This window comes from Eretmochelys imbricata, chromosome 3, assembly GCF_965152235.1.
Source record: "Eretmochelys imbricata isolate rEreImb1 chromosome 3, rEreImb1.hap1, whole genome shotgun sequence".
NCBI classification, from domain to species: Eukaryota; Metazoa; Chordata; order Testudines; family Cheloniidae; genus Eretmochelys; species Eretmochelys imbricata.
Window position 1 is genome coordinate 185,692,392 of NC_135574.1, and position 25,237 is coordinate 185,717,628.

The window sequence follows — 25,237 nt, forward strand, 5'->3', positions numbered from 1 at the left end:
CTCTGAATTCTGGCTGAAATATGCTGAGTCTCGACCCAATTCCCATCCTGGAGTTGCTCAGTGGACCTCTCCTCCATTTTAATGTGGGCTGCTATCGGGGTGCAACAAGAATCCACCCACCCTTGGGGATCCTCGCAAAGGGAAAAACCAAAGCCCTCACACGGGTCACCCTGTTATGCAGACAAAACTACACAGGATCGTTTCAGGGGACAAGACAAGATGTCACGTTTATTATAACACAATTTGATTTATGACCAATAACTAATATCTAATACCTATGTACACCCCCTCCCCAAATGTTCTGCAGCTGCTGTGTAGTTACCAGTCCTGAATGTAGCTTGAGTTCGTGGCTTGGGTTCATAGCTTGTGGCAGCTAACTGGCCAGAAGAGTTGGGCACAAGGAAGAGCTGGGTCTCTATTGGGCATGCACCGACGTCCTTCCAAGTTGGCAGCAGAATGTTACCCTCCAAAATCTTCCATCTCATCCATCCTTTTTGTAGGCTTTAGTTTGAATCCAGAGTCTATAGGTCTTGCTGTGTCTCGCTGCCTCTGGGTTTGGTGTGATTGATCACACGTCAGTTGCAGACATGACTTTCAGCCTGGAACCTGGCTTTGATGTTTCTTCAATTGTACTTTTGTTCTTTTCTTTTTAGGGTGGACTCTTCTTGCTTTGTCAGGGCTGTTGTCTGCTTCTTCAGCCATTGGTGCTTATACTTTATTTCATCAGGACAGGCTGAGGCTGGAAGTTGATGCCATCATCCATACATACCTCATTCACACATCTAAACTAAGCTAACAAGATTACAGCAGGGTTTTGCAAAAATGAAGGTTGCAGCAAGCTTTTACAAAATGGAGTGAGCATTTTAAAATGGAGTTTGGAACAAGTTAAAATGGAGTTTGAGTTACAATATGGACAAGTGTAAGGAATGGCAAACAGTGAACAGAAGTTACAATATAGACAAGTATAATGAATGACAAACAGTGAGCAGAAGTTAGAATGTTGAAACAAAAAGAAAAGGAGTACTTGTGGCACCTTAGAGACTAACCAATTTATTTGAGCATGAGTTTTCATGAGCTACAGCTCACTTCATCGGATGCATACTGTGGAAACTGCAGAAGACATTATATACACAGAGACCATGAAACAATACCTCCTCCCACCCCACTCTCCTGCTGGTAATAGCTTATCTAAAGTGATCATCAAGTTGGGCCATTTCCAGCACAAATCCAGGTTTTCTCACCCTCCGCCCCCCCCCCCCCACAAACTCACTCTCCTGCTGGTAATAGCCTATCCAAAGTGACCACTCTCTTTAAAATGTGTATGATAATCAAGGTGGCCCATTTCCAGCACTAATCCAGGTTTTCTCATTCCTCCACCCCCCTCCAAAAAAATGGTTTTTGGAGGGGGGTGGCGGGGTGAGAAAACCTGGATTTGTGCTGGAAATGGCCCAACTTGATGATCACTTTAGATAAGCTATTACCAGCAGGAGAGTGGGGTGGGAGGAGGTATTGTTTCATGGTCTCTGTGTGTATAATGTCTTCTGCAGTTTCCACAGTATGCATCCGATGAAGTGAGCTGTAGCTCACGAAAGCTCATGCTCAAATAAATTGGTTAGTCTCTAAGGTGCCACAAGTACTCCTTTTCTTTTTGCGAATACAGACTAACACGGCTGTTACTCTGAATGTTGAAACAGTGTAAGTTTGAGTGATTTAAGCAGCAATTGGATTGAAAGTGAAACTCAATTAGCCAGTTATTGGGGTAACCGGTTTCATGAATGAATGTTGTTTCATTCATAAATACTTTGCTTATGAAGTTATATTAATATGAACAATTAAAAACAATTTTATTGATCAGTTCTACAACCTGAATCATCCCCCGTGAGGCTCGCCACCTGGACTGAACATACGGCCAACTGATGTTTTAACTGTTCAATTTCCTTTTCGTGTCAGTCACACTGCCACTGTGGCGTATGCTGAGCACGAATGGTCAAATCTTTGACAAGCCCCTGAAGGGCCAGTACTTGCAACTTTTCTTGGGTGTAGGCTTCGGTTGCTGCCTGATTAGTGATTTGCGCTTTTAGTTGCTCAATTTCCACTAGTTGTCGGGTACACGTCTCTTCCCTTCTCCCCAACTCCTCTTTCTGTCCCGACGACATTTGATACCACATGGCTGCTGCAGTCCATACTGAGCCCACAGCTTCCCCTAGGTTTTTACCCTTTTGCTTTTCATACTCGGCATACAAGTCTAGTAAATCCTGCCAAGTAAGCACGCCCCTCTGAAGCTCCGCCACAGAACCCCAGGGATTGTATCCCACTTTGGTGAGAGCCCTCTCCAGCTGGGAGAGTTCCCCACCCACCCCTTTGCAAGAGGTAAGAGGGTCCCGTCCCCCTTTGCTGCCTCCCCCGTTGCATGGGCACCCAGTCCCCCAGCCTCCTGGGACCCCACTGTTTATGCCATTGCCCACGATTGTGGGACTCCCGAGTCCGCAGCTGTACCCTTCTGTTTCCTGAACATATTATCACAAACCCTTAGTACCACTCTGAAGGTCTTTTAATCATGGGAGATTTCACGCTGCCCACACCGGCACTGGGGCTTACAATGCTCACTCCCTCCCGGGCTGGAGGGCAGGACGCTAAGCTTCCCTCCATATTACTTGGTCCTCTACCACCGAGGGTCCATACACCAAATCCAAAGCCCCGTCCTGGGCAGAGTGAGAAACCCTAAGTTCTCCTCCTATGCTCAGTCATACTATGACTGAGGGTGTATGCACCGAGGATTATTCCTTCCGCTTGGAGCAAGGGTCTCTAAGCCATCCTCCGATTACCCGGCACTTCTATGGCTGGGGGTGGACCCACCTGCACCCTTCCCCCACCGACTGGGTGGAGAGGCAGGATACTGAACCAGATGAACCACTGGTGTTATCCAATAGGAAAATTTCTATGTTCCTGCATCCTCATAAGGACCTGTGAAATTAGGCAAAATTTGAAGAGACTTGGTATGCTAATTTATATCTTAAACATCTCTTCTTCGTCTGTTTGTTTATAGCCATAGCCTGGACAAAAAGGGATTTTTGCTTTCTTTGTTTCTTGGGAGAGGGCAGTTCATTTATTTGTATTAAGCTTTTAAAATAATTAATTATGCATTCTTTCAAAAACAAAATTGAAAATTAAAGGGTAAATTATAGTTATAAAATGCTACTAGAAAAGTCCACAAAAATGAGCACCATAGACATAATGAAATGTGGTGGTGTGCGTGGTGGGAGAGGAGTGTTTTAATCACCCATTTATTTTTAATAACAGGTCAGTAAGATGTGAATGCCAGATTGTTGTGCTACTGAAGCAAATGCTTCAGATCTTCTGATGAATTTAGCCTATGTTTGGTACACTTAAAAGTCAGGTAATTAATTTCAAGCTTCTAGAAAAGACTAGAATTTTTGGCATGTCCTAATAATAAATAAATTTTTAACATGGATATCTTGATGGTATCTTTAGCAATTTAGTTTTAATTTGAGTCATATTTGTACACATACTATGCTCAATTGAAAGACTTATTTTGGGCTGATCTTCAATTAACTAGATGCTTTTTTTTCCCCCTTAGTGTTTAGCCTCAGTGGGACTGGATGCCAAAAATACAGTATGTATTTGGGATTGGAAGAAAGGAAAACTACTAGCAACAGCTACTGGCCATTCAGATAGGGTAATCATATAGAAGGAATTATCTGAATTTTGTCTGAAGCATTTCCCAATAACTTCTGTAAAATTTTTGTTTCTAAATTGTATTATTTTTTCATTAAGTTAGTGCACAGCAAGGTCCATCAAGTGGATCTGAGTGGAGCATAGTGCCCCAAATTAGGAAATGTCAAAGCAATTTCACCACCAGTCAAAAAAAACCACACAAACACACACACATATGATCATTAAGATAAATGAATCTTTTCACTGTGCATATATATTTTACTATGCATGGTATATCTGTGAATATTTCACATGATAGAATATACATAAATAATGGCAACAGAACAAAACAATATGTGTTTATACTGTCTATATGTACTGTGTTTGTGAGTTGGGTGAGTTCAGTGCTTCACTGTTGTGTACTATATTTCTAACACATCAAGATTAATGTTTTTATTCGTTTTTCAAAATTACTCTTTTAGGGTCTGATGCAACTCCCATTGATGTCTGTGGAAGTTTCGCTACTGACTTCAAAGGGAGCTGTTTCAGGCTCTGTTTCTCTAAGCCATGATCGAAGTGTTTCAACACTTAGCCCTTCAAGCCCTCCCCACAGTGAAAGTAAAAGGGTGTTTGGCAGGGGATTGTCTAATCTGATCCTAAATTCTAGTGGTTGAATGTTTTTGTTCTTCTTCGAGATGTGTTGCTCATGTCCATTCAACTTAGGTGTGTGTGGTTGCCACATATACCAATGCCGGAAGTATTTCCCTCAGCAGTATCCGTAGGGGACTGGCTCTGATGCCCCCTGGAGTGGCACACACAAGCCGTGGTATACAGGGCACTGCCGGTTCCCCTCAGCCTCAGTTCCTTCTTGTCTCCAGTGATGGTGCTGGAACTGTTGCTGCTTCAGCTAGTGCTGTTGCTGCTCGTTCGTACGAACTAGCTATCTCTTGTATTAAAGTGTATATAGTTTTCTGTTAGTGTTTGTAAATCCCTTAGCTATAGTTAGAGACTTCATAGGTTCTGAATGGGACTTTGCCTCGGGATGGGGCATGCCCCAGTCCCCAGGCTTTTAGTTCTGTGATCGCTGCAAGAGACCCATGCCCGCTAGTGAACCACACAGCAGTTGTCTGCGTTGCTTGGGCGAAGGACAAGTTAGTGAGAAGTGCAAAATTTGCAAGTCCTCCAAGCCAAGGACTAAGAAGGAGTGCAATATTTGTTTAAGAACGCGCCTTATGGAGTTGGCCCTCACACTGGCACCAGAGCAACGCTCCAACTCGGCGCCGAGTACCACGACCTCAGTATGCAGTGCCCCACTGGGACTGTCCACTGGCCACTATCGTTCCCCATCCATGGCTCCGGCCAAGAAGGTGGGGCAAGGCTGGTCTCCAACCTCCCGCAAGGGAAAGGATAAGACTGGGTGTGAGCAAGGTCCCATGCCAGGCAACTCAAGAAGGAACTGAGGTGGGGGGAACTGGCAGTGCCCTATATACCACGGCATGTTCGTGCCACTCCAGGGGGCGCTGGAGCCAGTCTCCTACAGATAGTGCTGAGGGAAAAAACTTCTGGCACCGGTGCATGTGGTGAGCACACACACCTAAATTGAATGGACATGAGCAACACATCTTGAAGAACACCAGTTATGGAAAAAGTCTTTTCTGGTGTGAGGGTCATAAGACATTGCTGCAGTCTGTCATTTACATATTTTAAGAAGTATAGTACTTAGAAAATACTTAAAAATCACAACTTTTTATAAAGAAGATTTACATTTTATATTTTGAAAGACAGTGTTTATTATACTAAATGACTGGTTGCATACTTAACATGATAAAATACTTGTTAACTGACTGGAGTAGCTACTGTGCTTTGAATCAAAATGGAGAAATTAGGCAAGGGGTGTGTGTGTGTGTGTGTGTGTGTGTGTGTATATATAGTAAATGAAACAATTCACACTACTGTGGCTCTTTTGGGTAATGTTGATTGCTAGTTTGGCTCCTGAACCTCTGAGGTCTGAATATCACTAGTCTACATTTTAAAAAGAAACTAGTGATTTGGGTGCCTCAATTTTTGGGTACTCAAATTGAGACACCATGAAAGGGCCTGAATTTCAGAGGTTGGCTGCTCAGTGTTTTCTGAAATTCAGGCCCCTCTAAAGTATCTAAAGATGGAGAACCAAAAACTGAGACACTCTTGAAAGTTTGGGCCATAGTATAAACTCTTTATTTTCAAACTTTATACAATATTTCCCTGAGGGCCTGATTGTGCAGTTATTACTGAGACTAAGTTCCCATTGACCTCAACAGGAGTTCTGAGTAAAAAATGTGGGATATAGTTCTTAATTTTGAAATATGCTTACTTTGTATTATATACAAAAATATATATTGCTTGCCAAAATGACTAATGTAATTTTATTATGTAAATTTCTGTGAATATTACCACTTTAGCTGCATTACATAAGATGACATATTGGGTTAGTATTGCCTAACCTGACCTGGGTACACCTTTTCCCATAGATAATGAGTGAAGATGAGTAATGGTCTCTCCTCTTAACTTTTGGGGGACATTAGCTCACATCACACAACTTGCACTTTATTTTCCCCAGTTTGGCACAGTAAATGTTCTCTGGGACTAGAATAGGTGGGTTGTTGCAAGTTATGAATGAGATCTGCTGGCAGAGCTGTGTGTGGAAGCCTGCAAGCACATGTCTGCATTATCCCTCAGTCTAGCTATAGTTATATTTGTCATTCATGTCATACAGCATTATATTCACCTAAACATTATGCTGTTGATTTAATCAAATACTGAGCGATAGAACTGCATTTAAAAATGTGCAAAAGTAAATTAAATATATGGCAGATTCAAATGGTTTATAATTCAAAGTAGCATCTTTGAATATTTTTAACAGATTTTTGATATTTCCTGGGATCCATATCAGCCAAACAGAATGGTTAGCTGTGGAGTGAAACATATAAAGGTAAATTGGTTTTGTTGCTTTTATATTTTCATTTGTTAATGTTTATGAAGTCATTCGATGTCCTGAACTGCTTGCCTATTTTCTTTCAGTAGGTGGCATCCTGGCACCCCCAAAGCCCATGAACACTATCTAGTTTTCTAGGTTTGCAGCCAATTCGAGATGATGAGGGAAACTTTCAGAAATATGAAGTGATTGCAGTGCAGGAAAGCTTATCAAGCAAAGTATAAACATTTAATGTCTTAATATTTACCAATACTCACTCCCATTTTTGGCTTCTGCCCTCTCTATTCCACCAAACTGCTCACCAACATCTTCAGTTATCTCTTCCTAGTTAAATCTCAATAAGACATCATTGAAAAGGTCTGAAAGGATTGATTCACTCACTGAGGCTAAGAAAATTGCAGAACCATGGATCACTTGATGATTACCTGTTTTGTTCATGCCCTCTGAAGTACCTGGCATTGGTCACTGTCAGAAGACAGGATACTGGGCTAGATGGACCATTGGTCTGACCCAGTATGGACATTCTTATGTTATGTTCTTATGAATGAGATAGGGATCCTAACTGCTCAGCCACAGTCTGGACAGAGACTACAGAGAAGGTATGAGAGGAGTCACTCCATGCTGCTAGACATCCTCTGCAGCTTTGGGAGTCAGATTTCTTAGAGATCCTTGGTTTTCCACTCCATTTTTTGGCCCAGCTCCCTGTACCTCTGATCTCAGGGAACTGAGGAGAGAACCTGAGTACTCCACAGCTCCAGTATTTGTTCCTTCCCACAATTTTGCACAGGAGGCACATGTGGACCTAAATACATATTTGTAAATTACCTTCCTGTTGCCTTACTTTGTTGCCTAGTATCAAAATTTAAATGGGACCAAAATTTAAGTAAAATTGAAAGCAAAATGAAAATCCCCCCCAAAAGGTTCATATTTTGGATAAAACCTCCTTGGGTTTATGCAAAGCTTGGAGGAAGTCCCTCGCTTGGCCAAAGTTTTCTGTTTTCCCCTGTCTTTGAGATGCATCTCTACCAGATGGCAATTATTTCCCATGATTAGAGGTGGGAAAAATTTTAAACAGAAGTTTTAGGAAACTTGCTAATCTTTCTAGCTCTGGTGGCTGAGAAGTTTGAACGCTAAACTGACACTATTTTCAAAACTGTGGGGTGGTTTTGGCAGTAGTTATGCCATTTGCTGTGTTCTGCAAGCTGCTTCTCAAAAACCTATCTTTAGTTAGCACCCATGCTTTGTTAAAATGGTCATAATTAACCATACAAACAAACAGATACAGATTAAGGCATGCCATAAAACTGTGTGTTGAAATCTTTGAGGATTAGGTGTTGGATTCCCATCAAAAGATGTACAAACAGTAGTCCATACTATATCTTAAGGTTAGAGGGATGGGATCTCTGCTTGAACTTAGAGGTAGATAACATAAATAGCTTCTCCAGCTCTATACTATAGAGTATTTACTCTGTGTTGTAGAATCAAGATTAATATTTGGGGAGGAAGAAATGGGTAAAGTGTAGTCTTTTCTCTGAGCTTCTCTCTAGTCAAGCAACCCAAACTATTTCTGAAGTGTACTGCAGCTGAGCTTTTTGCTGAATGTCTAGGCTGGGTATCAAAGCCACACCTGCAACCTTCCACATTTCTCAAAGCCTGCATGCAATTTCAGATGAGTAAGTACCATTGGCTTTTAAATACATTTAAAAGATTGTGAAGAGCTTTGAGGTCTACACTTAAAAACACTGTGTAAGAGGTAGGTGTTATTCTTATTTTTCTTATTAATTACTTTGCAGGATCAGGTTAATTTAGCTTCCTACATATATAGTTAGGTACCTAAGTTTAGCAAAAGTCTTGGCAAAAGTGACTTGCCACATATAAAATTATCCCTAAGTGGTACAGGAGGAAGAGCAGAGTCTGAGTTCTCTCTTCTGTAGACACTCAGTCCTGGCAATCTGTGTCCCACAGACACTTGGCCAGAGGGCCCCAGGCTGGAATGGAGTTGAGTCTGTCGCTGAACTTGCTGTAGGCAGGAATCACAGCTGCTACCTCCTGCCTAGTCAGAAATGCTGGCCACCCACATCAATGGGCGGGGAAGTCGGTAGGGTAAGTGCTGAAATGGGGATAGTCCCAGTAGCAAGGACACTCAGCAAGGGACAATAGGAAGTTCCTCCCCCTGGGAGGCACCGATTTGCCAGCTAGAGGAGAGGGGTGCAGATTGGCCAACATTCCCCAGCTCCCAAGATTTATCTGGTGCAGGGACAATGTGGAGCCTCTTCCAGCTCCATTCCAGCAGCCCAGCCTACCCATTCGAAGTAGGAATGGGAACCCAGCCAGACAGGTGCTGCGGGTCTAGCTGATCGCCTGTTTAGGGAGTCAGGAAGGAATTTTTTCTTCCATGGGCCAATTGGCAGAGGACCAGAGAGTCTTTTGCCATCCTTGCAGCATCTTCAAGCCACAGTGGGTTAAATAGGAATGCTCTTACTGCCTGACTGAGGTACTGGAGTGATGGTGTTTATTTGTCACAACTTGCAGCCAGTTTCTACTGTGGCTAAGAGAATAAAATGAATGGCTCCAAGAGGTAAAAGATCTTGGATTTTGGTGACGGGCCTTGGGCTCATGTGATAGAGGCAGATCTTGTGGCCCTCATAGGCTGAGGTCACAACCCTGCTGCATCTTCTGTCCCATTCATGGGGGAGGGTGCTGAGACTCAGACAGAGCTGAGTCCTGGGGGTAGGCTGAGGAGAGCCACACTACGTTATGGGTTATATGGTATAGGAGAATATGGGTGATGGACAAGTAGGGCCCATCCCTTTTGTTAAAGTTTAATAAAAGTTGCAGCCTGCTGCTTTATTCCATGCATGTGTTTGTCTTCATTTTGCTGCTGTGTCCACATCAATATCCCCTGCTGGGGTGTAGGCTGCACTGGATATGCCACCTTCTATTGAATTATTTTGCTAAACTGTTGTTAGTGGGGCAGCAGTTATGAGTTCTAATGAGTCTTAAACTAGGTATAATTTGCTGCCTCCCCTTTCTCCCTCTACAGCCAACCAAAAATTAGGTGGGGGGGGCCAGTATTGTGTTCCCCAAGTTTGAAAGCTGTGTGGAAAATGTTCCCCTTCCACACCTGGAATTAGGCCTATGTTAAAAAGATTGGAAATTGGAGATGGGCCCCAAACCAAAATCCTTGATCCAAACACTTTCAACTCTAAGGAAGTTCATATCAAGATCTGAATTTTGTTATAAATGCCCAAAGCATGTTCTTAATTTGTCTCAGATTACAATCTAATGGTTATAAATGGCTCATAATCTTGTCTTTCATGACTTCCTATCAGCACACACTACTGTTGGGCTAAATTCTGAGAGTCTTACTTGATCCTCATTCAGGCAAACTTGATGGGAATTTTACATGAATAAGTACTAAGAGAAGACCTCAGGACTTGGTCTTATTTTTTATTTCTACAGCCCATAGTTATGTATGGAGCTCTGCAAACAAACAAGACAAGTCCCTTGTTTAAGAAGATTCCATTCTATTATATATCATGCATGAAAAGGTGACAGACAAAGTGAGGGTGAGGTTATTAGAAGAATGAGGGTAACAATAATAAAACAGCATGAGTTATTTTTCAGTTTAATACATATACACACAAAAAAATTAACTATCACATTGTGTATGTGATCTTAAGATCTACTGTGGTAGTTTTCCATTCTTTATAAGTTATTTGTAGCATGATGGAACAGTCAGTTAAGAGGCAAGATCCATATAAGTGTCTAGCTCAGTTACTGAACAATATGTAGAGATGTCTGTAAACATCTGCAAACTGATGTCAAAACCAAAAATGCTGCAGAGACTTCTCTTCATGTATCATTTACATTTCATAGTTTTGGACGTTGTGTGGAAATGCACTGACAGCAAAAAGAGGAATATTTGGCAAAACAGGAGATCTCCAAACTATCCTTTGCTTAGCATGTGCAAAAGAAGATATCACGTACTCTGGTGCTTTAAATGGAGACATCTATGTTTGGAAAGGGCTAAACTTAGTCCGCACAATTCAAGGAGCTCACAGTGTAAGTTATATTTTTAATTCTAACTTATGAAAATTAACCTTGTTCACTGAATTGAAGAACTGTAATGGATCTGTAATATTTCAAAAGCTTCTAATCTGTGTCAAATCGTAACAGAATGTATAGTGTTCACTAAGACTTTATGAATTGTTCACTTTATACTCTGATTATGTAGGTATTTAAGTATTAGCTACAGTATCTTGTTCTACTGACAGAACTGCTGCTGTTGTTTGTTTGTGTGTAGTTTTGATACTGATTTCACCAAACAGACTTAAATGTAAGGTATCATCTTGATAGATTTTTAAGGTGCCTTCAGTTCTGAATAGACCAATTGTATAAACATAGATTCTAATATGTTAGTCTTATTTAATATGCTAGTCTTATTTAAAATAGGATTCCCAATATTCCATACCAAGGATTTTCATAAAAATGAGATCTTAAGCATAACAAGCATCTTATGAGTTTTTCTCAGTAACCAAGGCAATAAGAACATGAGCAAATCTGCTTTACAATGGAATTTCTCTTTGGCTTGCTCACATAACGTGGAAATGATTTTAAAAACTCTCATTAAATACTAAAAATGTAATTTGAATCAAACAAAAATCTCAATCTATTCAGTGTAGATGAACACTGGAGCTAAAAAAATAGCAGAGGCATATTTTACTACTGTAAATGTTTATTTCATATTCCTAAACATTCAACTTTAGTGCCTTAATTAGATTACATATGTTCATGTTTCCTTTTGTTCTCAAGGTAAAGGCAGAGCATTCTTTTAACATCTTGTCCTCAATACATTTGAAACTGCTAGAAACAACTGTATTGAATACAGTATTGAATACAGTGTTCCACTGTGTTTTCTCTGAACATGTGGGTAGGGATTGTTTCCTTAGTGTTATGCTATAAGAGCTACCCAGGGGATTTATATTTCTGGAACCTTGGTAGAAACAACAGTCTCGATATACAGTTGTTGCTGAGCCTCAGTGGTTATGAGCCTAAGAAAGACACAGCTTTGCTGACATTGTATGAAGAATCACAGTAATATTCAAAAATTGAGTTCCATCATGGAATGAGCCACCCAAATACCCCAAGAGAACCTGCTTCAATAGAGAAATAACCCCCCCTCTGACCACACACCCCTAGTTGTCACCTACCGCCCATCACTAGAACCCATATGGGGTATTATCAAACAACTACAACCCATATTCAGTGCATACCCCACCCGGAAATAAATCTTTCCTGGACCCTGTAAGGGTTTGGACTCAGCTGGCGGCGCCTCCTGCTGGTCATCCTGGGAATTAGCTCTATTTCCAGCCCAGAGCGCCCTCCGCAGGCCAGTGATCCACCTTACCACTCGTCCCTGGTCCCTCCCAGGATCTGGTGCCCTTGCCTTGGGTGCTGCCCCCCTGGCAGTGCCCCCACTCCCTGGGTCTCCCCGCCCCAGGGAACTTTCACCCACTATCCCCACACCGCCTCAGTCATGGCTACTGCCAGTCACCATCTAGCCCCGCACCCTGGGGCGGACTGCAGTGTAAAAGCCAATCATCACAGGAAACAAGGGGTTTGGACTGGCTGCCTTTACCCACCTTCAGGCTGCCCCTCTGCAACCCCAATACTTATATGGGGCTGGGACCAGACCCTGCAGCCTGGGGAGTTGCTGGCCTAGAGCTTCCCAGCTCCTGAGGCCTTTCCCCAGCCCTGCCTCACTCTAGGTCCCTCAGGTGAATTCCCCCACAGCCAGGCCTGTCTCTCTCTCCAGCCAGAGAGAGTCTGCCTGAACTTCTGGCTCCCAGCCTTTATAAGGGCCAGCTGGGCCCTGACTGGGGCGTGGCCCAGCTGCAGCTACTTCCCCACTCAGCCCAGCTTCTAGCTAGCTGGCTTTTCAGCCCTTCAGGGCAAGAGCGGGTGACCACCCAATTATAGACCCACTCTTGTGGACCCAACCGGTCCCCCTGCCCCTTCTCCATGAGCTGGCTGTACGACTTGCAGCCGGTTTGTTTCCAGACCGCACCAAGGAAACACCTATACACGCTTGTGCTCCACACTCTTTACTTCCTCACCCTCGCGTCCTGCGCCAATACAAAGTGGCGGGACCTCCTGCCACCTTTAGAAGGTGAGGAGCCCTGGTGGGCCAGCCAATACTCCACCCTGGTCCCGAGGCCCACCGGGGATATCAGCTGGCGGCTCCTTCATGGGGCTGTGAGCACGGGCGTGTATTTGGCGCGTTTTACCCCTATCCCAGACACCTGCCCCTTCTGCAGCGTGAGGGAGACTCTGGTGCACATTTACTTGGAGTGCGCCAGGTTGCAGCCCCTATTCCGGCTCCTCACAAATATCCTGTTACATTTCTGGCTGCACTTTTCCCCTCACCTCCTTCTCTATGCACTCCTATCCATGGCCCCACAAAGTCACGGGACCTCCTGGTCAACCTCCTCTTGGCCCTGGCTAAAACGGCCATGTATAAAACCAGGGAGAGGAGGTTGGCCAATGGAGACTCCTGTGTCTGTGGGGCCTGTTTCCGATCCTCTATCTGTTCACGTATCCGGGCAGAGTTCCTCTGGGCGGCATCCACTGGCTCTCTTGATGCCTTTGAGGAGCAGTGGGTGCTGTCTGGGGTTCTCTGCTCGGTGTCCCCGTCAGGCTTCCTTCTTTTGACCCTTTGACTGCACTCCTGTCCCTGTTATTTCATTAGTTGTCCCCCAGAAAAATTTGGTTTCCAGGTCCTATAGATCTTCCCCTTAGGCTGGGGTGGGGGTCCTTAATCAGTGGGCAGGCTCCTGCCCGCCCACTTCCCGGAACCCAATAGGTACAGACCCATTCTTCTGGCCTTCAAATAACCTCCCAACCTCTCCAACCTCCTCATCACACACAAGCTCCCCACAGACCAGGACATACCAACTCAAAGTGGCGCCAGACCCTGCCAGAACAACAGATGCAAAACTTGCAGACATATCTTCCACTACTACAATGATAAAAAAAATCCCACAACACCCCTTTCAAGATCCATGGGCCCTACACATGCCTTTCATAACATGTGGTGTAACTCATTTAGTGCACTAAATGCCCCAATAACAACTATGTGGGTGAACTTACACAGAAAAATGATAAAAGACAAAAACATCACTTCACCTGTGGGTGAACACTTTTCACAAAGCAATCGCTTTATATTTGACCTCTCAGTCCTCATCCTCAAAGGAAACCTGCATAACACTTTCAAAAGTTGAGTCTGGAAGCTTAAATTAATAACTTTGGTAGACATTAAAAATCATGGACTGAATAGAGAGATTGGATTTATGGCTTATTACAACAATCTATAACCTACTAATGGCCACTTAATCTTGAATGATCCCTTGAAATATGTGTTAACTACTTATGCTAAACAACCTGTTCCATCTTGTACTTAGTTGTGACACTCTGATTTAAGTTTCTCAAACCTCATGAAGAGCTCTATGTAAGCTTGAAAGCTTGTCTCTCTCACCAACAGAAGTTGGTCCAATAAAAGATATTACAGTAGAGACAAGGTGGGTGATACATTAGTAAGCATTCTAACAAGTACTGTAAAACTATTGTAATGTAGAAGAACATGGCAATCCATAAATTTTGCCTTTTTTAAAAGTGAAAAAGCAATTCAAACTACAGTAGATACTTTTTGTGCCAACAAAAAATGAAATGCAAACTCTTTCAGTTTACATCAGATTCCAAATGATGTCTGAACTGAATTCATGAAACGTTGTCTGAGCCATCTCTGCACCTGTAAGAATATTTGTATCAATTGTTTGCTTGTTTTGTTTATTCTGGGTGACAATTTATTGTGAGTGTCCTATCGTTTAATTAATACTCCTTTGTAACAACATTAATTAAATTTAATTTACAGTCACATATGTACACTATGTGTATGACATTTATACAAAAAATTCCATTATAATTCACAATCAATGGATTGGTAAGATAGCACTTGAAATAAACTGTCACCTGTGTGTTTGGTTTGTTTTCTGAGTGGAGAGCATCTTGTCTTTTAAACAGTATTATCTAACAGTTCTTAACAGTTTGGCCTTTAAGAAGAGCATACTCAAACACACTTGGATTTGTTTTTATGTTTAAATTATTATCAACTTTCAAAACTATTATACTATTGATTAACAGGCTGGAATTTTTAGTATGTATGGTTGTGAGGAAGGTTTTGCCACTGGTGGGAGAGATGGTTGTATTCGGTTATGGGACACCGATTTCAAGCCAATAACTAAAATTGATCTCAGGGAGACTGAACAAGGATACAAAGGTAATACAATTATTTGTGAGTGGATTTTGATATATTTGGATAATGGATGTTACATTTTAATACAATATAAAGTGTTAATGCCTGTGCATACTGTTGAATTTTACCAGACTGGATAGACTATATACAGATTTTTAAACTGAATTATTTTGTTTGACAATAGTGTTTTTGAATATCTTTGAGCAGCTTTCATATTCCATAGTAAAAATAGAAGGGTGCTTTGTCATCTTTTTTCCATACTGTGGAAGTTCAGAACATGATCTACAAAGGTACACTCATCACAAAAGTGTAAGACTGAGGTTATTCATGCTTTCTGAGCACAAGAGAGGGGAAGCCAGTCATTATGACTCTTAATGTTCAATATTTTTCTTCGAGTGCTTGTTCATGTCCATTCCATATTAGGTATGTGCACACCCTCCAGCACACGCTGGAGATTTTTCCCTTAGGGGTATCCACTGGCCGAGCTCTAGTGCCTGCTGGAGCCATGCACTCATGTGCCAGTATAAGGGGTGCTACTGGCTGTGCACCCTCTCAATTCCTTCCTACCGTCCTTGACTGTTGCTGGAATGACCCTTCTTGCTTCGGCAAGATTTTCTTCCCAGTGTTTTTTGGACTCTAACTCTTCATTCTTAGTTATCATAGTTTAGTGTATATCGTTTTTGAAATTAGAATTAAGGTACATAATTAGCTCCTGTCGTTGAGGGACTCCTTTGCGCCATGGGCCAGGCATGCCTCAGTCTCCAGGCTTCAAACCTTGTGCATCCTGTGGCAAACCTATGCTTGTGAGTGACCCACACTCCAGCTGCTTGAAGTGCTTGGGGGAAACTCATGTGAAGGTCAATTGCCAGATCTGTCGGGACTTCAAATCCTGCACTAAAAAAGACAGACATTAGGCTGAAGGCTATCCTCAGGGAAGCTGCCCTCAGACCAGCCTCAGAGCAGAGCCACTACAATATGGTGCTGAGCACTTTGGCGTGAGTGCAAAGTGCTCCTCCAGCATCAAGCTCTTCCCGGCACTGTTCACCATCTCCAGTGCCGAGGAAGAAGCACAAAAAGCAGCGCATTGACAGAGGGCACTTGCTGGTGCAGAAGAAGGACAAGGGGTGGGAAGGCAGCACAGTGAGACCTGTGCTAGGCCACTCTTCCACTCCCAGGCCCATAATGGCACCATCGACTCTGGCTAGAGCACTGAGTCCAGTGTGGGACCCTCTGCCAACACCCAGAAGCAACTGTGGCACCAGTGATCTGAGTATTCCATTGACCCCGGAGGCTTTCCAAGCTGTGAGGGACCCATTTGCTTTCCTGGTTCCCCCAACTCCATTGGTACACCCTCCAACTCCAATGTCCAGAAGCAGAAAGGAACAAGGGGCGTCAGGCTCCTTCCAGGATCAGGGCCCCTGACACCCTCTAGAGGCTAGCTGACCCTGATCTCAGCATCCAAATAATCTCTGGTCCACCGCTGGTCTCTGGACCCCCGGCACTGCATGGTGGCGGAATCAGGAACTGTTCCACTGTGGTCTCCAAGAGAGGGCTCCTGTTCTGAGTCTGAAGGGAACTGTAGGTGCAACCTAAGGCTCACCACCGGTACCCAACCTATGCACCACCAGCGTTTGGTACTGATCACCCCCCAGCACCTGGCCAGCGGGTCACTGGCCAATGCAGTGGTCTTACTGGAACCCCTTGGGGTTTCCCCTGGCACTAGGTCCTCCCTCCCGTTGCTCCTACTCAGTGGTTTCTGAGAGACAGGCTTTCGCTCCTTCTCAGTCATCACTGGACCCCGACTCCAGTACTGACCCAAGTACCAATGTTCAGAAGATGGCTCTGGTGGATGTCATTGGGACTGAGGAAAAAGAGGGATCCCCTCCTCTGGTGCAAGCCTCCTACTCATCCTCTTCAGATAAGGCTGTCGTGGGACCAGGTGTCCTCTTCCATAGGATGATTTCAGGGCCCACTGGTACCTTTTGAAGTGGATAGCTGCAAATCTGGGTCTGGAAATTGAGGATCTTAAAGAGACATCACACAGCCCTTAGTAATACCATGGCTGCAGCAGCTCCATCCAAGGTGGCCTTACCCATCAATGAGGCTGTGATGGGGCTGGTCAAGGCCCTGTGGCAAACTCCTCCTTTGCTCTCCACCTCAAAGAGGGCACAGAAGAAGTATTATGTGCCAGTGAGTGGGTTCGTACACTTATACTTGCACCCCCCGTCCAGTGTCCCTGATTGTGTCTGTAGCAAATGAGAGGGACAGGTAGGGCCAGTTGAGCGCTACCCCTAAACAAAAAGAGGTGAAGAAACTGGACCTTTTTGAAAGAAAGGTTTATTCGACAGGTAGCGTTCAACTACATATCTCTAACCAGCAAGCTTTGCTGGGGTGATAAGATTATAATCTATGGGACTCCCTGGCTAAATTTAAAGACTCTCTGCCCCAAGATTCAAGGCAGGAGTTCACTGCCCTCTTGGAAGAGGGAAAGAATATGGCCAGGACCTCTCTCCAGGCAGCTCTGGATGCAGCTGACTTGGCAGCTGGAATAATGGCCTCTATTGTCACCACGAGGCATTCTTGGCTCCAGTCCTCATGGCTTCCTCATGAGGTCCAACAGTCCATCCAGAACCTCTCCTTCAAAGGCTCCTCTCTATTCTCAGAGCAGACAGACATGAGACTTCACAGCCTGAAGGACTGAAGGGCCATCCTATGATCCCTAGGCCTTTATACTCCATCAGTTTCCAGGAAGCACTTTAGGCCCCAGCAGCCTCCTTGTTTCTCGGTGTCTCCAAGACAAGAGCCCTACAAAAGAAAAGGGAGAGGTTATAACTGGCAGAGGTCTCAGAGGTACTCTGGGGAGTTCAAGCAGGCCTTTTGAAGGTATGCCAGAAGGCGCTATACCGTCACCACTTCTGATCCGTCTCCCCTTTTATTTTTGGACTGTCTGTCCCATTTCAGCCCAGCATAGTCATACATAACCTTGGACCATTGGGTTCTAAGTACAATGACAATTGGCTATACCCTTCAGTTTTTATCCCTTCTCTCCCACACCCCTATTCCCATGCCTCTTCAGGGACCCTTCTCACGAGCAACTCCTTGTCCAGGAGGTGCAATACCTCCTACAAATGGGGGCTGTGGAGGAGGTTCCACAAGACTTGAGAGGAAAGAGGTTTTAATCCTGATATTTCCTAATCTCAAAGGCCAAAGGGGGCTTCCAGCCCATTCTGGACCTGCATTGCCTCAACAGATACCTCCCTGGATCCCAGAGACTGGTATGCTGCCCTTGACTTAAAGAATGGATACTTTCACATTTCTATCTTATGTAGTCACAGAAGATTTCTCAGGTTTTTCGTGACTCAGCACCACTACCAATTCACCGCTCTTCCCTTCAGCCTATCAGCGGCCCCCGGGGTTATCATGAAGTGTATGGTGGTAGTAGCAGCCTTCCTCAGACGGTGAGGCATCTACCCATACCTTGATGATGGCTGATCAAAGATCGGTCACAGGCTCAAGTTCAGAACAGCATTAGCACAGTCCAAGCCACCTTCCAAGTGCTGGGCCTGCTGATAAACGAATGGAAATCAACTCTTGGCCCGGCTCAGGGAATAGAATTTATTGGGGCAGCACTCAACGCGACCCAAGACAGGGCCTTCCTGCCACAGCCCCGATTCCAGACCATGTTGGACCTGATATCCAGTGTCATGGTTTACCCGATTATGGCAGCTTGGGTTTGTGTCAAGCTACTGGGGCACATGATGGCATGTACTTACATGGTTCAAGATGCAAGACTGCACTTCAGACCCCTCCAGATATCATAGAATCATAGAATCATAGAATATCAGGGTTGGAAGGGACCCCAGAAGGTCATCTAGTCCAACCCCCTGCTCGAAGCAGGACCAATTCCCAGTTAAATCATCCCAGCCAGGGCTTTGTCAAGCCTGACCTTAAAAACCTCTAAGGAAGGAGATTCTACCACCTCCCTAGGTAACGCATTCCAGTGTTTCACCACCCTCTTAGTGAAAAAGTTTTTCCTAATATCCAATCTAAACCTCCCGCCCTGCAACTTGAGACCTCGTTCTGTCATCTGCTACCATTCTGTCATCTGCTACTCCTCGTTCTGTCATCTGCTACCATTGAGAACAGTCTAGAGCCATCCTCTTTGGAACCCCCTTTCAGGTAGTTGAAAGCAGCTATCAAATCCCCCCTCATTCTTCTCTTCTGCAGGCTAAACAATCCCAGCTCCCTCAGCCTCTCCTCATAAGTCATGTGTTCTAGACCCCTAATCATTTTTGTTGCCCTTCGCTGGACTCTCTCCAATTTATCCACATCCTTCTTGTAGTGTGGGGCCCAAAACTGGACACAGTACTCCAGATGAGGCCTCACCAATGTCGAATAGAGGGGAACGATCACGTCCCTCGATCTGCTGGCTATGCCCCTACTTATACATCCCAAAATGCCATTGGCCTTCTTGGCAACAAGGGCACACTGCTGACTCATATCCAGCTTCTCGTCCACTGTCACCCCTAGGTCCTTTTCCGCAGAACTGCTGCCTAGCCATTCGGTCCCTAGTCTGTAGCGGTGCATTGGATTCTTCCATCCTAAGTGCAGGACCCTGCACTTATCCTTATTGAACCTCATCAGATTTCTTTTGGCCCAATCCTCCAATTTGTCTAGGTCCTTCTGTATCCTATCCCTCCCCGCCAGCGTATCTACCACTCCTCCCAGTTTAGTATCATCCGCAAATTTGCTGATAGTGCAATCCACACCATCCTCCAGATCATTTATGAGGATATTGAACAAAACCGGCCCCAGGACCGACCCTTGGGGCACTCCACTTGATACCGGCTGCCAACTAGACATGGAGCCATTGATCACTACCCGTTGAGCCCGACAATCTAGCCAGCTTTCTACCCACCTTATAGTGCATTCATCCAGCCCATACTTCCTTAACTTGCTGACAAGAATACTGTGGGAGACCGTGTCAAAAGCTTTGCTAAAGTCAAGAAACAATACATCCACTGCTTTCCCTTCATCCACAGAACCAGTAATCTCATCATAAAAGGCGATTAGATTAGTCAGGCATGACCTTCCCTTGGTGAATCCATGCTGGCTGTTCCTGATCACTTTCCTCTCATGCAAGTGCTTCAGGATTGATTCTTTGAGGACCTACTCCATGATTTTTCCAGGGACTGAGGTGAGGCTGACTGGCCTGTAGTTCCCAGGATCCTCCTTCTTCCCTTTTTTAAAGATTGGCACTACATTAGCCTTTTTCCAGTCATCCGGGACTTCCCCGGTTCGCCACGAGTTTTCAAAGATAATGGCCAATGGCTCTGCAATCACAGCCGCCAATTCCTTCAGCACTCTCGGATGCAACTCGTCCGGTTAGCATCAGTATATTCCTTGAGCAGACAACACTTGGATTCTGTGGTTTCTCCCCTAGTCCTCACCTCCCTGGAATGGTGGAAAGACCCAAGATCAGTAATGATGGGGGTGCCCTTTGTTACCCCTCAAGCATCAGTAGCTTTAATCTTGAATGCGTTAGAACTTGGGTGGGGAGTCCACCTCAACAATCTCAGGACTTGGGGCCTCTGGTTCCAAGAAGAAGTCCCTGAACATAAACGTCAGGAAGCTCAGGGCAGTACTCTTAGCTTGCCAAATGTTCCTTCCCCAGCTGTCAGGTCAGGTGCTGCAAGTCCTGACAGACAATAATGTGGCCATGTTCTATATCTACAAGCAGGGAGGGGCCCTATCTCTGGCCCTGTGTCAGGAGGCCATCTGTCTACTTCTGTACAAAGCACTCCATTCATCTTGAGGTATCACATCTGGTGATGGAGGGAACACACTACATTTTTTTTAAAGGTACAGATCTACATTTTAAAAAGTGAACTTTAATTTTGAGTTCCCAATTTGAGACCACTGGAGTCTGATATTCATAGAGGTTGAGCACATGAAAACCCTATTAGACTGATATGGAGCTGTGGATACTCAGCACGGTGAGTACACACACAAAAATTGAGGCCCACTACAAATTAGAGGCTGCTTTTGAAAATTTTGACAATAGTATTTCTTGCATCTAAATATGCTTCCCACAATTTTATTGGAGATATTCTGCCTGATGGAGGCAAAATGTCTCCACCCAATATCTTATCGCTCTGGAAACCAATGATACCTTTAAAACTTTGATTACAATAATTTAATTGGAGCAGAACAAAAAATAAAGAACAAAATAATTCAGTGCAGTGAAATGATCTTTGCAAACTGCGTTCAGACCAACTTCATTCTTAGGTTGTCTTCAGCCAACTGTAACTGCAGCTGTTACCAGCTGACAATCTTTTAAACTCTACATCTCAGAAAGTTCCACACCTGAAAGGTGCTGCAACCACAGAGTGTTGCCACAATTATTAAAGCTCCATATGCCATACTCCTCTCCTTTAATTTTTAAACCATAGATTTATGATCTGATTTGCATAGATGATGAGCACCCATAGTTTTTGTTGAGGCCAATGGTAACTATAGTAATACAATATCTCTGAAAGTGAGGCCATTTTGTCTTCTGGAAGGTATATAATTCCATTTTGATTAAGGGTGCCTGTTGGACAAACAACTGTCACGTACTCCTCCGGCTCTTGATTTACATGTTCAGAATCACCTTCTATATTAACATTAATATTGGAATTATCAGCAGGCCAGTAAAAAGGATAACAATTTTTTTGTTAGAAACCATATAGTTATCGTCAATGTCAATACCCTTTCTATTTTCTGAAATTTTATCTTGTAACAACTGGACAGTGTGTTTGTTTGTTATTTCTTTATTTTACTTCAACCAGGTATGTTATTCATCCTGACACTTGTAAAATGTATATCTATATGTAAAAAGTATATCTAGACACGCTTCTGACAAGCAAAATGCCTCCAGTCACTGCTATATGGTTAAGCAAGTCCCCTTAGCATGTTCTCAAAGTTCCAATCTAGTTCTTAGAGTTCTGTTTGCATACTTTCTAGCCTTCAAAGCTCTCAAATGGACCCTGACAGCAAAGTTTGTTTGCTGACACAATTCTGGTTTCATGCATTTTTGGCAGCCAGCATTTTAATGACTAATGTCCATTTCCACAGAAATAATCTGTAGAAACTGTATTTATATCAGTTTATGATCCATTTCTGAAGCACCCAATTCCCAGAAACACTTTCTAAAAAATTGTGGAGGAAAAAAAAAAAAGAGGAGTGGGTAAGTCCTGACCCCTTTGACAGATCTGGTCCTGAGAATTCAAGAAGACCAAACTCTGACATGAAGAAAAAAAACCAGAATAACCACCAAATGCTAAAACTATGGTGAAACATTACTATATTCTGGCTGGGAACAGCCCCTCATGCAGTCTGTTTCTAATAAAAGTAAGAATGAGCTATATGTAGACCTGTACATAGAAACCATTGCTGGCTATTACAGTGCACACACATAAACATTCAGCCTCTTTGTTTCCCCTTGTAGTGACCCTGTGAAGCACCCTTCATATTTTGGAAAGTCCAGTATAGGAATAATACATTTCTATCCTGTACTCTGCTTGCTGCTCGTGAACTTTCTTGCAGGTGTCTGTTGTGTCTCTGAATTTGCTGAGTTAAGAGAATTTTCTGCAGAAAATTATTGCTTCAAAATAATAAATAAAATTAAGAAGCCATGATTTATTTATAAAGGTCATCTATTCCTAATGTGCTATCTGCAAAGACCATCTTACTGTCCTTCTGCAGGTGGTCTACAGAATGCATTTTCATCTTGGAGTAAGTTAAGCTATTTTGCTTCCTTTGCTAAAAGGAAGAAAACTCACATTAGGGTTGCTATTAAATTATATTTATTTGATGCCATTACCTCTACCATCTGTTAAATGTTAAAGGATACAGAACACTTACAGGAGAGCAACTAAGTTCAGAAGAAAATTATATACCAACAGCAAAATGACAGGGATGTAGACTATCAATGCTAATTCTTACTGTCTCCTTACACGACAAGACTAATTAGTACAAAATTCCATTTTCAGAGCAAATAATGAGCTCAATTTCCACTTAAAGGTAAATGTGAATGTTAACATAATTATTTTTATTAGTAAATAACAAATTAAGTGACTTCTAAGTAGCAATAAGTTAAAACTAGAAACATTTACCTAACCCTTTCTCTCCTGAGCTTTTGGGGTTCAGATAAAATAGCATTTGAACCACTCATGTTTTAAATCTGTTTTTCCAAAACCAGAAGAAATTTTGTCACTCTGCACTGAGATGGCAGTGACAAAGATTAGAAATCTTACTTAAGCAAGCCAGTAAATACTGAATTATGCTACAGCTATCCTATAGGAAGAAAGTGCTTTGTGTTGAAAAATTTAAAGGGGTTCTGTCCACGTGCATAATCATTTAGATTAAGTAAGAAGAAAAGTATCTGTGAAAACTGCTTTCTAACAATAGACACTCTTAAAATATTAATTTAGGGCATGAAAACGGTTACAGATCATAAAATCCAAGCAACCTGTGGTCTTACCTCTCTCTGTCCCTACCCTTTGTTGTCTGTCTTCTCATGCCCTCTTTTCTGTTTTCTCTCTCCACTGTATCCTTTCAATGTGATGCTTCTCTCACCTGCCTCCTTTGTCCCTTCTTCCATCTCTAGCCCTTTCTTTGGTTCCTGTATTGTGACCCACTGCTAATCCATTCTGTTTGCTAGCTACAGATTTCATTTAATTAACCTTTCCATATCTTGTTCTTCGAGAACTCTGATCACTGGAGCTCTGCCAGAGAGCACTTTAGAGATCAGGATTCTTGTCTGTTTCACTTTGTTGATAGTGCACGTAGACTCTGATCCAGTAAAACACATGCTTAACTTTAAGTGGTTGAGCAGCCCCATAAAAGTAGCCTACATCCCTGTCAAGGTCTTGGGATTCTTCAGAACTCTGGAAATTCCATGATGACTTCAGGTATCTTCTATGTGGCCCTGGTTCATTTAAGCATGTGCTAAACACTAAGTATGTGAGTAGTCCCAATTTCTCCCCCACACCACCTCCCACCTCCCTTTGTTTCTTTCCTAAGCAGTTTGCAGAGGCGGCCCACTGCTGGACTTACAATTGTTTTAGTATTAGAGTGATATCAGGAATTTGTAAATTTTCTTGCACTGAGCAGCCATCCCCTTCCTGCAGTATACCAAAACTTTTCCATGGTAGAAATGCCACTGTCACAGTTCAGGGCAATTACACCTGTATTTCCCACCAGTGGTCCAGCCAAGGAACCCAATCTCAGGCTTCCAGCTCTTCAGCTGTTGCCTCTCTTGGGTCGAGACACAAGTCTATCTCCATTCAGACCATGGCATTTTCAGGTCACACAGTTCCCTGGTGTCACTGTGTGTTTCCCATCGCAGACAGGTTGCCTCAGGATACTTGCTTGCTTTCTCTTCAGAGACTGTTAACAGGTGTAATTGTTAGATATGTTACCAAACAGCACTTCCTATGCAAACCTACTTTATTCTTAAGATAAAAAGCATTACAGAGGAAGCATATTGAAAACTATAAAATAACCTACACGCATACTAATAAGCTTACCAGAGTTGACCCCAATTCTAACATGGATTCTTCTTCGAGTGCATGTCCATTGCAATCAGGTGTGTACTCACGCATGTGCACGTTGGCCAGAAGATTTTTCCCCTAGCAGCATCCGTTGGGTCAGCCTGGGTGCCCCCTGGAGTCACGCCTTCATAGCACCCAATATAGAGCCCTGCCGACCCGCCACCCCCTCAGTTCCTTCTTTCCGCCAGTGACGGTGGCTGGAACTTCCCTTAGCTGTTGCTTAGTAAGTTTGTTTTTCTCTTGTTGTATATAGTTACCTTAGCTTAGTTTAGTGTTCTTAGTATAGAGATTGTTGGGGGTTCCCCCCATCCCAGCTCCTAGGAACTGTGGTATGCCGCGGTCCCCGGGTTTTAAAAACTGTGTGGCCTGCACAAAGTGCACACCAAAGAGCCATCCGCACTTGTCCTGTTTATGGTGCTTAGGGGAGAGCCATCAAAAAGATCGCTGTAAGATCTGCCGCGAGTTCCGTCCAAGAACTCTTAAAGAAAGGGAACAGCAGCTTAAGATGATCCTCATGGAGGCAACCCTATGCCCCTACTCTGACCCAGGCTCAGGGGACCCGGTCCCCAATGAATCATCCTCGACGCAGAGCACCTCGGCATCATTGTTGAGCTTGGCGCTGAGAAAGGACTCCTCCCGAGACTCTCAGCACCGACGTTGCTCCACATGGGGCCCAAC

The 25,237-nt window shown here is 43.6% G+C and overlaps 1 protein-coding gene across 2 annotated transcripts in view; it reads left to right on the forward strand.

Annotated features, from left to right (window-relative positions):
- Nucleotides 1-25,237, forward strand: part of EML6 (EMAP like 6) — a 306,539-nt gene that overhangs the window by 50,917 nt on the left and 230,385 nt on the right. For both annotated transcript variants that reach the window (XM_077812018.1, XM_077812016.1), the window contains exons 3-6: nucleotides 3,599-3,697; nucleotides 6,578-6,646; nucleotides 10,529-10,714; nucleotides 14,852-14,987. In XM_077812018.1, coding sequence (XP_077668144.1) covers nucleotides 3,599-3,697; nucleotides 6,578-6,646; nucleotides 10,529-10,714; nucleotides 14,852-14,987 — 490 coding nt within the window. The remainder of the gene's footprint in view (nucleotides 1-3,598; nucleotides 3,698-6,577; nucleotides 6,647-10,528; nucleotides 10,715-14,851; nucleotides 14,988-25,237) is intronic.